At 40.7% G+C, this 15825-nt stretch overlaps 4 protein-coding genes across 4 annotated transcripts; 3 read left to right on the forward strand and 1 right to left on the reverse strand.

Moving 5' to 3' along the window:
• Window positions 1-1303: 1303 nt before the first annotated feature.
• On the forward strand, window positions 1304-11466 carry Galphai (G protein alpha i subunit). The gene is made up of 5 exons (XM_017155135.3): window positions 1304-1857; window positions 9498-9969; window positions 10031-10125; window positions 10427-10615; window positions 10677-11466. Exons 1-5 carry the CDS (start codon window positions 1737-1739, stop codon window positions 10865-10867), a joined length of 1068 nt encoding a protein of 355 aa, XP_017010624.1. The 5' UTR covers window positions 1304-1736; the 3' UTR covers window positions 10868-11466.
• A 252-nt stretch (window positions 11467-11718) lies between these two features.
• Window positions 11719-12526, forward strand: LOC108066567 (uncharacterized). The gene is made up of 2 exons (XM_017155136.3): window positions 11719-11898; window positions 11961-12526. Exons 1-2 carry the CDS (start codon window positions 11832-11834, stop codon window positions 12524-12526), a joined length of 633 nt encoding a protein of 210 aa, XP_017010625.3. The 5' UTR covers window positions 11719-11831.
• LOC108066565 (putative serine protease K12H4.7) lies at window positions 12518-14539 on the reverse strand. The gene is made up of 4 exons (XM_017155133.3): window positions 13562-14539; window positions 13367-13505; window positions 12836-13307; window positions 12518-12772 (listed from the first exon to the last, which is right to left on the reverse strand). Exons 1-4 carry the CDS (start codon window positions 14347-14349, stop codon window positions 12645-12647), a joined length of 1527 nt encoding a protein of 508 aa, XP_017010622.3. The 5' UTR covers window positions 14350-14539; the 3' UTR covers window positions 12518-12644.
• Window positions 14540-14789: 250 nt separating this feature from the next.
• On the forward strand, window positions 14790-15776 carry Mis12. Its single transcript, XM_017155185.3, has 3 exons — window positions 14790-14941; window positions 15002-15294; window positions 15425-15776. Exons 1-3 carry the CDS (start codon window positions 14872-14874, stop codon window positions 15611-15613), a joined length of 552 nt encoding a protein of 183 aa, XP_017010674.3. The 5' UTR covers window positions 14790-14871; the 3' UTR covers window positions 15614-15776.
• Window positions 15777-15825: the final 49 nt, after the last annotated feature.

The raw sequence follows: 15825 nt of genomic DNA on the forward strand, positions 1-15825 counted from the left end.
TACAGGGGCGCACGCGGGAGGGGGAGGTTATTCAGGGGGCCACATGTGACGTCCTCCGGCGGCGGCGAAACTTTTGCACTGCGACCCCATCTTCATCCTCCTCGTCTTCCTGCCTTTGTATCTTTTTGTTTAGATAAATTAGCTGCGGAAAGCCCTCCCCGATTCACAAATTTCTTTTAATATCTTCGATTTGGGAAGGCAGGAGAACTTCCACAAATCGAATTTAAATTGGAAACAATTTTTTAAAATAAATTAATATTATTATTTAACTTTAATAAACAATTTAATATCATTACTATTCCTTATTTAATATTTAGTTTTCTATTTAAAAAAATATGTAATCAAAAACCTAAAAAAAAGAAAATAAGCATTGTAAGTACTAAAAATGATTAACTAAAGTTTGGCTGCGTAATATTTTGTTTACTAAATATGTACTATGTTTCAAGAAACATTTTTGATTTTCATAATTAAATATATACCAAAAAGTATATCTTAATCCAAAATTTTAAATTAATTATTTTGAGATATGTATATTTCACTTTAAAGAAGAGCGACTGTAGCACCACCAAATGCATCTGCAAACATTTGGAATCCAAATCGAAATTGTATTGTCCCAAAGGCAAATATTATTTATGCCCGGGCCCTGAGAACTTTTTCCCTCCGGCTTGCGTGCACATTGCGGAGGAACGAACGATCGCCTGCATTTCCGAGCAACATCATATTTTCGGCTATGTTTATTTACACTTAAAGCGCTATAACAACAAACAAGAGCCGAATGGCAAAGGGCAAGTTGGGCATAATGAAATTATGCCTGATGGCTGACCAGGCGAACAAGATCGTTTTACTGGCATTATTGTGGGAAGCATACAAAGTAAGGGCAATTAAAATGTTTGTCGTCCAATGGAATTAATTTGAAATTTACCGCCCAAGAATAGGGTACATAAAACGAGTTGGCAGCTTAAAGTAACCGTCCAATGACGTCACAGTTGCCCTTAGCAAAACTAGCCAAGTTCACCACCTATGCCAGGGCTACCGCAGTTTTCGATAAGCGTTATCGGTTTTTAAATTTCCTAAACATTTTTAATGATCAACAATGGCTTTTTCTGAGGGGACTATTTCATAACTTTTAAAACTTCCTCGGGCTGAAGTTCAGTCTCTGAACAGGCTGTTAAAATACCATTTAAGTGAGTTTTGTGCAAAAACTGGATTGAATATCGATACAACTTACGTAAAACCAGGGACAATTTTAAATATTTTTGGTATATTCCAAAAGTTTGGTATTAAAAGTATATTTCCGAACGGTATTACTGATCGCTGGTTGCGCGGTCATACTAAACGCCGAACGAAACAAAAACGATCAAAAGTGATTCATATTGCGCATAGTAAATCGGCGGAAATTAAACGACAAAAGGAATTAAATCGGCTTTGCCGCTATAAAATATACCCTAAAATAGCGCGCATTCAGATTAATTGATTGCAAAAAACCCCTACGAGACTGCAGATCCCTTACGTGCGTGTGTGTGTGTGCGTGCCCTGCGCATGTGTGGTGTGTTTGTGTGAAAGGAGGAGAGGTGGAAACAAAAAAAAAGAGTCGAAAAAAGTGTACAGCCGACGCGCAGACGCATCTCGAATATCGTCGAAAATCGCGAGTGAAAAGTGCGGAAATCGGCGGAAAAGCGGAAAAGCCCTGTTGCCAAGACCCCGGTACCGAAACGCGATAAAGACATAAAGCGAATATGGGTTGTGCCGTGAGTACAGCACGCGATAAAGAGGCCATCGAACGGTCCAAGAACATCGATCGCGCCTTGCGGGCGGAGGGCGAAAGAGCCGCCTCGGAGGTGAAACTGCTGCTACTGGGTGCGTCTTCCTCTTCCTTGCTTTTACCTTCCTATATCTCATATTTACCAGTCCCGTTTTCCGGTATTCCCCCATTGCGAATCCCCTTTATTTTTTTTGGGAGAGAAATGTGCAAGCATTTCAGCGCTCTGACCTCATTTATTTGCTTGGGCGGGGTGGGTTTCGTACTTGGGTTCCGTTTTTTTTCGACTGTGGTGAGTTTTGCACAGGATTTTTGCCGGCTTTTCCCTAGGGAAATCCCCATGCTGACGATCTAGCAAAATATAATTTCTTTGTGAAACACTGGAAGTTTACTTTTTATTTGAAACCAATTAATTCTAATCTTTTTCTCATTAAGTTGAGCAAAAACAAGAGAGAACGCTATAGTCGGGTGCCCCGACTATCAGATACCCGTTACTCAGCTAAAGGGAGTGCGAAAGAGATGGAGAAAAACTTTGATCCGCCGTAACTTTTTAACGAATGGTCCGATTTAAAAAATTTCTTCTACATTTCGATAGGTATTGATAAACACAATAAAACTGCATTTTTACTTTTCCAAAATATTGAAATTTTTAAAATCGTATATAAGCGATTGTGGGCGTTAGAGGGGGCGTGGCACCCTTTTGAAACAAACTTGCGCTGCGTAGGAACTCCTAGAACCTGCATGCAAAATGTCAATCTTCTAGCTTTTATAGTTTCCGAGATCTCAGCGTTCATACAGACAGACAGACAGACAGACAGACAGACAGACAGACAGACAGACAGACAGACAGACAGACAGACAGACAGACAGACAGACAGACAGACAGACAGACAGACAGACAGACAGACAGACAGACAGACAGACAGACAGACAGACAGACAGACAGACAGACAGACAGACAGACAGACAGACAGACAGACAGACAGACAGACAGACAGACAGACAGACAGACAGACAGACAGACAGACAGACAGACAGACAGACAGACAGACAGACAGACAGACAGACAGACAGACAGACAGACAGACAGACAGACAGACAGACAGACAGACAGACAGACAGACAGACAGACAGACAGACAGACAGACAGACAGACAGACAGACAGACAGACAGACAGACAGACAGACAGACAGACAGACAGACAGACAGACAGACAGACAGACAGACAGACAGACAGACAGACAGACAGACAGACAGACAGACAGACAGACAGACAGACAGACAGACAGACAGACAGACAGACAGACAGACAGACAGACAGACAGACAGACAGACAGACAGACAGACAGACAGACAGACAGACAGACAGACAGACAGACAGACAGACAGACAGACAGACAGACAGACAGACAGACAGACAGACAGACAGACAGACAGACAGACAGACAGACAGACAGACAGACAGACAGACAGACAGACAGACAGACAGACAGACAGACAGACAGACAGACAGACAGACAGACAGACAGACAGACAGACAGACAGACAGACAGACAGACAGACAGACAGACAGACAGACAGACAGACAGACAGACAGACAGACAGACAGACAGACAGACAGACAGACAGACAGACAGACAGACAGACAGACAGACAGACAGACAGACAGACAGACAGACAGACAGACAGACAGACAGACAGACAGACAGACAGACAGACAGACAGACAGACAGACAGACAGACAGACAGACAGACAGACAGACAGACAGACAGACAGACAGACAGACAGACAGACAGACAGACAGACAGACAGACAGACAGACAGACAGACAGACAGACAGACAGACAGACAGACAGACAGACAGACAGACAGACAGACAGACAGACAGACAGACAGACAGACAGACAGACAGACAGACAGACAGACAGACAGACAGACAGACAGACAGACAGACAGACAGACAGACAGACAGACAGACAGACAGACAGACAGACAGACAGACAGACAGACAGACAGAAAGACAGACAGACAGACAGACAGACAGACAGACCGACAGACAGACAGACAGACAGACAGACAGACAGACAGACAGACAGACAGACAGACAGACAGACAGACAGACAGACAGACAGACAGACAGACAGACAGACAGACAGACAGACAGACAGACAGACAGACAGACAGACAGACAGACAGACAGACAGACAGACAGACAGACAGACAGACAAACGGCTAGTGATCCCGATCAAGAATATATATAGTTTATAGGGTCGGAAACGCTTCCTTCTACCTGTTACATACTTTTGCACGAATCTAATATACCCTTTTACTCTACGAGTAACGGGTATAAATATGACTACTTTTTAAAAGTAGAAAAGTTTTTAAAATTTTCAGATCCAATTTATTGTTAATTTAGCGAATTTCTGAATAATTTAAGAGAAAAATTGTTAAGAATGGTTCAATTTGATTACATTTTAATTTATTTCAAATCAAATTTATTTTTAATATTTGCAATTAATTCCATGAACCCATTTTATCTCATATGTTTACTGTTCATATGTATGTATCCTAAAATAACGCTGTTGATATGGTTGGTTCAAGCTAAACAAGTCCGTCTGTTTGTGGAGTGCATTATGCAATGACTGTGTCCAATAATTCGTTGGCGATAAGGGAATTGAACGTAAATTGAAACCAAATGTCGGTTCTCAATTCTCGGTTCTCGGTTCTCGTCTTCTGGCACGCACTTTTCAGATCTTTTGGATCGATCTCGCGATCCCAACAAGTGGATCGCCGCAATGGAAACATGTTTGATATGTAGTTCGTTGTTGGTTCCGATAACGCAGCGGTTTCGAGTTGGTAGGAAAAACCATTCAATCGACGAGGCGCCATCGTATCGCATTTTATGGTGACCCGACCTCTGCGGCAAATGCAGTGAAATTAAATGCCGCGCCGCGTTGCAACCTTCTGCAATTAAATTTCCACACACCCATGTACACAAGTTGCACTGTACGATATGGGAACGATCGTATTTCACTGTCTGCGTGTGTACTTTTCATTTTCATTGCCATTCATTTTTGAAAACAATGCAGGTTGAGGTTTTTCTCCAGCTTTTCGCTGGCAGCACGGCTGATTTGCTAATGAAGCGGCCTAAGATGACTAAGGCAACAAGTGGCAGGCTGAGCAGTTACAGTGAAGATTGGCTAATTACCACACCAGATTTCAAGACCATAATTCATAAAATATATAAAAGGGCTTACATTGAAGTTGTTCCTTCCTAAATGTATAATTTAACTTTAATATTTACATATTGTCTAAAATTTAAAAAAGAAAAATAAAGTAGGATTGTTGCATTAAAAAAATATTATTCAAGTAAATAGCTGGGTTTCTGAAAGAAAGTTTTTTTTTGCCTTTTTGGTTTATTGTTTTCTGAATTCTAAAACTGACAGTCCTAGTTCACCTTTCTGTATTCCAAATAACTACTGTATTTATAGGCTCAAACATGAAAAAGAAAATTGTTTTCACATCTTAAAAAACGCTTCAAAACCGGTTTTGAAAATATCAGAAGAAAGGAGCGGGAAAGATCTAGAGTTTTCATCCCCTCATTGTAAACTTCCTGATCCCCTATTATCTCACAATTTCCCAGCTGTTTTCGGCTAAAACCCCCGGGTTGACCAGTGTAAATGTTTCAGGTTTACTTAGACAAGAAAACACCTTGCACCAGTTGGATTTCAGAATTTCAGGCTAACTTTTTCCGCTGCTACTGCACTTGATTTAATTGCTGCCATTGTTGTTGGCTGTGTTTGCACTTTGTGTGCCGTAATTTCTGTCATTTCTGGACCATAATGAAAACCGATCTCTGATCTCTCTCCTCTCTCGTTGCTCCAACAACTCTCTTCAATCTTCCAGCTGAGTAATTGGCCGTGTTTTTGTTGCTGCTTTGTTATTTGTTCGCTGACATTTCAAGTGGGGTGAACGATATTAGCGCAAATAAATGGCCCCGCCACCAAATGCAGCTGCTATTGCTACACGGAGAAAAAAAAAGGTTTCTAAAACAACAATAAGAAGTTCCAACGAATTTATATTATATTATATAATGTATATATATAAAATTGCACAATTCTGCAAGAACGATATTTTTTTTAATATCTAGAGATACTTTTGGGATATGTATGTGAAATGGCTTTTCTTGAATTATAGGAACATTATAAATTATAAAAAAACCTTAAAAAAGAATTTAATAACATTATTAAAAAATTCATTAAAAAATTTTAAAAATCGAATAAAATAGTTGTCATAGATGCAAGGTAAATTTCTCTCAGATTTACTAGAAATCATTATTTCTCTATGTGTACTGCAGACCTCACTCAAATTGGAATCGGAATTGTCAGCCCCCAACGCTGGGCTTATTGTGTAGATTTAATAAAGCTCCTCGGCTGACACTCAATTTATATTACTATCACTATGCCCCTCTTTTCCCTTTTCTGCACGCCATTCAATTGAAAAGTACAACTTTCAGATGAATTTCTTTTTTTTTACCCATCTACAAGCACAAACATTTCGTGTTTAAGGGAAAAGAATGTGAAATGTAGTATTGTTTTTACGATATTTGCATGGGGAGAAGAACCAGGGAGAGCAAGAGAGTTCCAATGTCGCATTTGGGGCATGAGTAAGCGGCTCTCGTATATCTGTTTAAAAAATAATATATAAACAAAATAATGTCATGCCTGCGCCGCACCAATATCAAAATCGAAACCCAGACTGTCAACACAGCGACTTAATCTAGAATTTTTTGTTAAGAATTCACATACAAACACACTTGAGCACATCGAAAGTATCATTTGGCTGGCTTATCAAAATTATCGCTAAGTGACCTTACACATCAATTTCGAACAGCGCTACGCTCCATATATTCGGTTAAATAATTGATGGAATCGTATTTTATATAAGAAAGCGATGGAAATTAAATGATAATCAAGATTTGCGTGAAAGTCATTGGGGGTTCAATCGATGGATGGATGGATGGGTGGGGGTTTCCGTTTTAGGGCGTCATTTCATCTGATTTAATTGTTTACTTTTTAGTGGGTCCGCACAATTTCACACTCCCCGCTGATTAACACATTTCCCACTTCGATAACCGAGTTCAGGCGCCATTTAAGTTGATTACTCATGGCGCAAACACTTTCTTACGATTCTCCTCTCGCTGTCTTTAGCTATTGTTATTTTTTTAACTCATCGCATGGCTGTATGTGTCTGGAGGGGCTTTAGTCACCATTTCTAATGATGATTCTACTGCCGCTCAATAATCAACCAGCCAATTAGTTGGTGCACTACGTTGCACGCTCCTTGGAAAGTTCCCCCACCCAAAGGGTAATACTGTAGAAAATGCTTATGTTCCAACTATATATTGATTTTTTTTTACCTTTAAAATATTGAAAGTCATTACAACTTTGTATTAAAAGATGACGACAGAATGTATCTTTCTTTAAAATATCTTTATTTAAAAAAAATATTTTAAAATATAGATTTTTTTTAAAGTTTAAAGTCTGCGAGATTAACACTCAGAAAACAAAGATACTTCTTAAGTAACGTGTTATATATTTATGAGAAAAGTTGTAATCAGTAATGTCAAATTACTGAAATTTGAGTAATTTATGTATAATAGTTTTTCAATATGCCTATGGTTTTGTGTTTTACGAATGGTTTAATATAAGCTCTTTGCGAGAAGAACTTACTTTCTGTCTGGGAAGACTCTCCAAAAATTCTCTTTTCGCCGATATCCACTGTTTAATGATGTTAATTAGAATACCGTTTCCAGCGCGACGATGGTCATGACGATCGCGATGATAATGAGCTTGTAAGCGCGGCTTTGGATCGCTTTGTGCGTACCGCCGTTGTTCTAAGCCCGTCTCGCTTATCCCTTTTGTTCGCCTCTCGCTCGCACTCGCGGTCTTTCTCCCTTGTTATGGCACAGCTAACGGTGCATTGATAAATGAATGCCCAGACACTCACACACACTCGCACCCATTTTGTTATTATTATTATTATTAAATTGACCTTTTTTTCTGCCGTTCATTTGTGAATTTTGTTGTTCGTTTTTTTCCACACGGTGGCAAGTTTAAACATCGCCTAATGTCCATATTCGTATTCAGATCTGTAAATTTCATCATTATGTGGCGACCGTTGGTTTGGCCATTATCTCTACGCGTCTCTTTCGCTCCTTCCCGTGATCCACAATAACGACATTTTTTATTGCAAAATTAGTACGCATTGTTAGGATTGGCTGGAATTGAAAAGACAATAAAATACGAAAATATTAAACAATGGTAACTAAGTGCAAATACACCAAATTTTAAACTTAAAACCCTTTATTATACCTTGATAATTTGATTTTTAACCTAAAGAAAAATTCTTAAATTGCATATCGATCTTAAAAATATTAGAATTTTATTATGAACATGTTATAAAAAACATTTTAATGAAAAATGATGAGTTCACATAAATCGCTTTCGTAGCTAAATAGTAAATCATTAAAATTTCCCCTTCAGGAAACCTTTAGCCCAAGGGAGTTTTAACCGTAGGTGATTTACTTATGAAAAGTAAAAACAATCATAGTCACAGTGCAAGTACCAGGCCCTGAGAGGAGTAAAAAGTGAAAGTATAGTCGCAGTTTTGGCTTCGGTTCGGCAATTACCTAATCATCCGGGGGCTGGGAATGGACCCAAGCCCAACTGCAGCAAAAAGTCGGCTTAATGCGCCATTGTTGCAATACCCCGACATCTTTCGTATAGCGCTTGATAACTGAAATGAAAATACAAATAAAACTTAGACCGGTAGCTCGGCGGCAAGAGTTGCCAATTTTTTATTTGCCCATTTTCTCTATTATTCCATTTGTGCCTTCATCGAAAAGGGAAACTGGCGAGCACGTAATGTGATTATATTTTTTATTTTTTATCATACGAAACAGATAATAAACTCGTGTGGTCAGTCCCAGACGATTGTGTTTGTTTATTAACGCTCGCGGGTCAGGTCTCATTTTACAATTGAAAGCTCTCGGCAAATAAAATTATGCCGAGTTAATTTTCTCCGGCTTTTGATAACTTTTGAGAACCGCTGGGTGGTTCATTGAACCTAAGGGCTTGGCTTGTCGATTCATAAGGGCTTGGGAACTGAGATAAAGTTTGCAGTTTGAAGCAAAATAAAATATATCAATACATTATACCTTTTAAGCTCTTCTAAAAACCATATACAAATTTATTGATCCCCACTTGGCGTTTTATATTTGTTTTATTATTGAGATCATATAGAACATACGATGTTCATTCATTTCTCAACATGACCAGCGCAATTAAGCGTAAACCGGCAGCTTTTTGGCCTTTTGAACCCGCAATTGAGCAACTTTTCTTGATCATTCATTCATAAATTCCTCTTCCGTTCTCCACTTGAGGTTCCATTCCCCTTTCAATTCGGAATGTCGTAAACTCATTGATTCATTCAATTTTACGCCCTGAACTTGGTATTTATAAAGATCACCTCACGCCCACTGCCCAAAAATTCGCATGAATTTACTCAGCTTCTATTGAAACAAATGAATAATTTCTAAGATTTATGAATGTATTTTTGTTATTTCAGAAAATAAGAAATAAAATTGTTGTGGTCATAAATCCCAGTAGTGCTATAAATAAAAAGCTTTTTAAAGGAATAACTTACTAATTAATATTTATTAATTTATTTTCCAGGAGCTGGAGAGTCGGGCAAGTCGACGATAGTGAAACAGATGAAGATCATCCACGACACGGGCTACTCGCAGGAGGAGTGCGAGGAGTACCGCCGCGTGGTCTTCAGCAACACGGTGCAGAGCCTCATGGTGATCATCCGGGCCATGGGACGTCTGAAGATAGAGTTTGCCGATCCCGGCAGGACGGACATTGCCCGTCAGTTCTTCACACATGCCTCCGCGGCGGATGAGGGAATCCTGCTGCCGGAGATAGTCCTTCTGATGAAGAAACTATGGGCGGACGGAGGCGTACAGCAAAGTTTTGCCCGATCCCGCGAATATCAGCTGAACGACTCGGCGGGTTACTACCTCAACTCGCTGGATCGCATTGCGCAGCCGAACTACATTCCCACCCAGCAGGATGTGCTCCGCACCCGAGTCAAGACCACTGGCATCATCGAGACACACTTCTCCTGCAAACAGCTGCACTTCAAGTGAGTTGGGATTACTAAGCCGTTTCTGGTCAAAATAATATAATATTTACAATATTTACAGGCTTTTTGACGTGGGCGGCCAGCGATCGGAGCGCAAGAAGTGGATCCATTGCTTTGAGGGCGTTACGGCCATCATTTTCTGCGTAGCACTTTCAGGTAAGAATTACTACGACTTCTAAGTACTAAAAATGTTTAAGAACATAGCAGGTTTTTTTGTAGTTCGTTCATATTTAAATTCCGAATTGTGTTCTTCACAATCTAAAAATATAATATTTTTGATAAGAATTTAGAAAATTATATTTATGACCATTAAATGGAAACAATTAAATTTGTCTATTAATTCTACTTCAACAAAATGTCAAAAACAAAGGCATTTTATGATTTGTGAGGGTTCTGATATAACAAGAAGCTAAGGAATATTTTATAAATATACCTAATTTACTATTCAATTTTATAGGTTACGATTTGGTCTTGGCCGAGGACGAAGAGATGAACCGCATGATCGAATCCCTCAAGCTGTTTGACTCCATCTGCAACTCCAAGTGGTTCGTGGAAACCTCCATAATACTTTTCCTCAACAAGAAGGATCTGTTCGAAGAGAAGATTAAGCGATCTCCCCTGACGATATGCTTCCCGGAGTACACAGGTAAGATACAAATATTTACATTTCTTATAATATTTTTAACCAAAACCCCAATCCTTTATAGGAACCAACACCTTTGAGGAGGCGGCCAACTACATTCGCATGAAGTTTGAAAATCTCAACAAGCGGAAAGACCAAAAGGAGATCTACACGCATCTCACCTGCGCCACGGACACGAATAACGTCAAGTTCGTCTTCGATGCCGTCACCGATGTGATCATCAAGAACAATCTGAAACAAATTGGCTTATTCTAAGGGGCGGCGGATCACAAGATCATCATTATTTAGCTTGCGTCGTAGTATTAAAGGAAAACGCGCATCAACATTTCCATTAAACGCTAAGAACTCGATACATTTACGCTCTGCATACACGTAACCGTATGCTCCATATATGTTTTAAATGCGTTACATGCTTGACACACGTAATTTTAATAACCGATTTGGTTGCCAGTAGTCGCGGAACAAATAACCAACTGCAATTTAGTTAACCGTGTCCATTAAATTGCACCTGTAAGTTAACTAATTTAATCAATTAGTCTAACAAAATGTAAAGTTCGCCAAGGGACAGCCGATGGGTTTTGTACATCCTAACCTCTGAGCCCGATCGGCTCTCCTTGGGATTTAGTTAAGTTTCGCTAATGGCGGTCTCCAATGGGAACACCTCGGGATCGTATCGTGTAGAGGTGCCCTTTTGGGCCCTGTCATTTGCCGGACGTTTATTTTTCGCCAAGAGCTTGACAGCATTATTTAAGGTGAAACTAGGCCTGGAGTTGTAAGCCCTAAAATGTAACTAGTAAACTTACTAATATGTTTAGTAATAGCCTAAATAAAAGACAATTTATATAAAACAAGTATATTATGTTTAATAACTGAAAACTTGCAGGGCTGACAACTAATTCAAATAAATTAAACAGTCCTTAATAAATTCAGGGAAATCGAAATATTATTTAGTTTTTTCTAAATTGTATTATTATTAGAATATCCAATTGGAAAAAGAGATATTTTATTCATACTCCCCTGGTCTAGTATATTTCTTTTCTTTAAAAAAGGGATTATCTTCAAAAAGAGTTGCAACTCTGGCTGTCGATAGAAAAAAGTTGGCCTTTCCGTTTTTTTTGCTTCAAAGCTGTCAGGCATTTTGGAATTGATTCGTTTGTTGAAATTTTCACTTGCTTCTGTGAGGAATTTTAGATCTGCATTCGCCGCAAATACTAGGAACATGATTCGCACAACTTTATTGGCCAAATGGAATCGGTCGGTGGCAGGATCACTGGTGAATACCTGGGGTAAGAGTGCAGCACGTGGATTTCTAAGAACTTTGAACAAATTAGCCTTTTCTGCCGAGCAGATAACTCGACCTTGAAGCTACTGAATGGCCATTCACGTGCTGAGATCCTGAACCCAGCTCGCTGCTTCTCTGTTGGCGGTGGCAATGAGGACAAACCGAAGAACTTACCGCCTGGCTTTGTGGCCCCTGAGCGCCCCTCCTCCTTGAGAAATAGCTCGGAGAATACCACTCGAAAGGATGTGCCCATTTCTGAGGTACATTCGCCACCGGTTTCGATAGTAACCTCCGGCGGAAACCTGGGCAGAGCCGAGCCCCTGGACTCCAACGCCATTGTCCGCAGCAAGGGTTGCGAGAAGGGATCCTCGAACGAGGATAAGAAGACCGAGGCCCAGAAGAAGGCCAAGGAGGCGGCTGCCAAGCAGTTGCAGGACATCATGGCCAACATGCCCAGCAAGCAGCAGACGGAGAAGTACTTCTTTCGCGTGGTAGCTTTCATTTATGACCTGAGCTACCTCACCGGCACCTGGCTATTGAACTTTATCGAGCACAATGTGGTCCGAAATGCCTCGGTGCAGCACTACTGGAAGAGATTCCACGAGAAAATGGAACAGGCCAAGAAGGATTAACTCCCAGCGGAGCAAAAATATATATATATTATACAACTCAAGCGAATTCATAAAAAATTAAAACAAATCGCTGACGAATCTAAAATTTGACTTGGCTAATTTGCGCTGCATTTGGTAATCAGATTAGGGTTGAGGTGTAGCCTTCCAGAAGTTTGGCCAAGAATTTGGTGATCTTATTACGAGCGGTCACCAGTTGCGGCGGATCGGTTTTCGCCGGCTCGTACATATTGGCGCAGTGAGCAGTTCCTAAAGGTTGAAAATAATATTATTTATAAAATGTAGAGTAAGCAAATCACAAACCCAACATACCTTCTATATAAATAGTGGGAAGTTTAGGATCCGAAGACTTCACCAATCCCAAAGCATGCCAGGGATCAATAGAACCATGCACATACAGAACATTTGTGGTCTTTGGCTTGAGAGCTCCGTAATTGTCATTGGTACCAGACACCACCAAGTCCAGGAACTTGGCGTCCATATTTTTGGAAAACACATCCATGCACTGGCGAATAAAGTAGTCGATTCCGAAGCGATTTCCAAAGGTGTCTGCCTGGTTCTCGGAGGTCTGATAGAAGCCAAACTCATGGCAGGTCTGATAAGTCCACTGCCGCGATCCCTTGGCCGCGTCCGATTCCCAGGATATGTTCTTCATATCCGCTACCATCTTCTCGTATTTGTAGTCCAGGCAGCTGGTGTTCGCTTCCTTCAATAGCATGTCGTTTACCAGGCCCAAACGGGTCACAGGTGGTCCTGCGGTGGTATTTAGCATAACATCGCAGAGCTGCAGTGATTTTATATGTTAATCTACTTGAAAAAAATCATAAAGAGGGCTTGACGCACATCGTCAATGGTTACGGTGGCATGGGGGCTGTTATCCTTGTTGTATTGCACCACTCCTGCAAAGTTTCCAGCCAGATTCTCAAAGAAACTGGCCATGTCCAGGTCGTTCTCAATGGAGTCCTTGATGGGAGTGCAAGTCCTAATAAATATATATATAAATATATATAATTTCCTTGATCTTCTCAGTTTACTCACTTGAATTTCTCATCCAAACTACGCTGGCCAATCATGTGCTTGAGTAGGATCTCCACCTGGGCAAAGCTGCGGGTCACGGCCTCCACGCACTCGGGTTTATAGGCCGCCAGCGAGGCTTTGACCACCTCGAAGTACTCCTTGAAGTCCACCTCGGCCAGCAGGGGACCACTGGAGCTGATCGATCCGAAGATGAGGTCGGGATACTTTTCCCTGGCCCAGGCAGCCAGAGAGCCCGGATAGGAGCCACCGAAAGCGATCCACTTTTGGCCATCGGCCAGCTGGAATTTCACCTTCATGGCGGTCACAAAGCTGGCCAAATCCTCGAGAGCCTGCTCGGAAGTCAGATAGTGCAGATTTTCGGTGGACAGATCGGCGGTGGGGTGGCTTTTGCCGTAGAATCGGTGCTCCAGCTGCAGGCAGAGGGCTCCAAAGTGCTCTGCGTAATGCACCCAGGCGCCCTCCCGCATCCACTTGGCCGAGGCTTCTCCCTCGCCGCCGATCATCAGGAATACAGGTGCGGAGCTATCATTCCGGTAGTAATCGGCGTTCACAAAGTATCGCTGCTGCCAGGTGCGCGTATCGCTGGATTTGAAGTGGTCCAATTTCTGCTCAAACCACAGATCCTTGGAGTCCAGGGATCTCTGGAGTGTTGGCATCTTGCTGGGCTCCCCAAGGAATCCGTTATCGAGACGCCCGCGACGGAAGCCTCCAGAGATGGGCGCTATCAGTCCCAGGAGCAAGAGACCCAATCCCAGGGGCCTCCAGGAAACGCCCCCAATGAAAAGCATATTTGTCGCCTTTGTTTGCTCGGGTCGAGTGGAAGTTCCAGTAATTGCAGTGCACTTTTTAATTAGATCGAATGCCTCCAAGGCAGTCCAACTGTAAATAGCGACTGAAGAGTGGTGTGAGCTATTTATATAGGCACCGTTATGTGTGTCCGACTTTTCTGATTATTCAGTTCTCGCTACATTATATTCGCAAAGCCGGCTGAAGCAAAACAACAAAATATTAGGGGTATTCTTGATATTAACATAGGTATGCTAATTATCATAATAAGTTCATTAGTTTAAATTGTTTATGTAATTTCTGTCAGATAATGGAAAAATATAATTTATTTATAGCCGTTTTTTCAATTTAATTTGTTTCGTAGCTATATTTATTAGCTAGATTTGCCAGCACTGTTCAAGAGGTAGCTTCATTTTGCTTTCCACAAACGGTACTACTAATTTGAAATTGCGCGATTTTTTGTTTATCTTTCTGTCCAATTTTAATTTAGTTATTGCTAATTAATATTGCAACGATCCTTTGCCATGGACTTTAATAGCAGTACCTACGATCAGAAGTACTTCAACTTCACGGCAGCACAGCTTTCAGCCGAGCGTAAGTGATATTTCTTTAATATTATGGATAGCATCCTATAAACCCATTTTTTTTTTTAAGGCGAACACATTGTGCAGGATATTATAAAGCAGGGTGCAGCACGCATAATTAATAAGATCAAGACCCCCGCAACAGCGGATTTATTGGAAGCCCAAAAGGAAAATGTAGAGCGTCGTTTTCTGGCTTCCGCAACCAAGGGTTTGAAAGCCCTGCGAGAATTGGACAGCAAGGTCTTCCATGTTCCATCGCACGTACTGCTGCCGGAACACATGTTCCTCGAAAATCAGTTTACCAAAGGGCAGGAGGAGCAGAAGGTAGCCAAACTGGAGGAGCTGAAGGCTAAATACAGAGAGGTAATCAACTATAACTCTTAATTTAAAGACAATCATTAATTTTCAACTAGTTTCTAAAAAAAAAGTCTCCTGCAATTTCCATTTTTTCATTAATTAGTCTACTAATCGAACTTGAAACAACATTTTTTAGAACATGACCATGCTGGCCCACCTAAAAATTGAAGAGGAAAAATACGCCGCCATGGAGGATCTCATCCAAAAAGAGATCGAAATGCAGGATCGTGTACAAAAGAACTGCTCCGCCCTCAATGCGGCCAAGCTGAAACAATATTGCACCCAAGTTAATCTAAAACAGCCAAACAAAGACTTGGCCAATTAAAAATAATACTACATTATTTATAAATAATTTATTAAGGTTTATAGTAAATCTGTCACCTTAAAATAATCCAAGTTTAAAAGGGTTCACTTCAAAGCTAAAAAAATTATCCAACTAACCCTGCTGTTAAATTAATTTTTAATTTAATAATCTTAAAAATAAAATCATAATAAAATTATGAAGTACAAATAAAGTTAACCGAAACATACAACTTG

Source organism: Drosophila takahashii, chromosome 3L, assembly GCF_030179915.1.
Source record: "Drosophila takahashii strain IR98-3 E-12201 chromosome 3L, DtakHiC1v2, whole genome shotgun sequence".
NCBI lineage: Eukaryota > Metazoa > Arthropoda > Insecta > Diptera > Drosophilidae > Drosophila > Drosophila takahashii.

Coding starts and splice junctions, on each gene's coding strand:
- Mis12 (XM_017155185.3), top strand. CDS start 14,872: ATGGACTTTAATAGCAGTACCTACGATCAGAAGTACTTCAACTTCACG. Junction 14,942..15,001: donor AGCACAGCTTTCAGCCGAGC/GTAAGTGATATT, acceptor TTTTTTTTTAAG/GCGAACACATTGTGCAGGAT. Junction 15,295..15,424: donor TGAAGGCTAAATACAGAGAG/GTAATCAACTAT, acceptor AACATTTTTTAG/AACATGACCATGCTGGCCCA.
- Galphai (XM_017155135.3), top strand. CDS start 1,737: ATGGGTTGTGCCGTGAGTACAGCACGCGATAAAGAGGCCATCGAACGG. Junction 10,126..10,426: donor TTTCTGCGTAGCACTTTCAG/GTAAGAATTACT, acceptor TCAATTTTATAG/GTTACGATTTGGTCTTGGCC. Junction 10,616..10,676: donor ATGCTTCCCGGAGTACACAG/GTAAGATACAAA, acceptor AATCCTTTATAG/GAACCAACACCTTTGAGGAG.
- LOC108066567 (XM_017155136.3), top strand. CDS start 11,832: ATGATTCGCACAACTTTATTGGCCAAATGGAATCGGTCGGTGGCAGGA. Junction 11,899..11,960: donor ATCACTGGTGAATACCTGGG/GTAAGAGTGCAG, acceptor TCTGCCGAGCAG/ATAACTCGACCTTGAAGCTA.
- LOC108066565 (XM_017155133.3), bottom strand. CDS start 14,349: ATGCTTTTCATTGGGGGCGTTTCCTGGAGGCCCCTGGGATTGGGTCTC. Junction 13,308..13,366: donor CCACCGTAACCATTGACGAT/GTGCGTCAAGCC, acceptor AAATCACTGCAG/CTCTGCGATGTTATGCTAAA. Junction 12,773..12,835: donor TCCCACTATTTATATAGAAG/GTATGTTGGGTT, acceptor TTCAACCTTTAG/GAACTGCTCACTGCGCCAAT.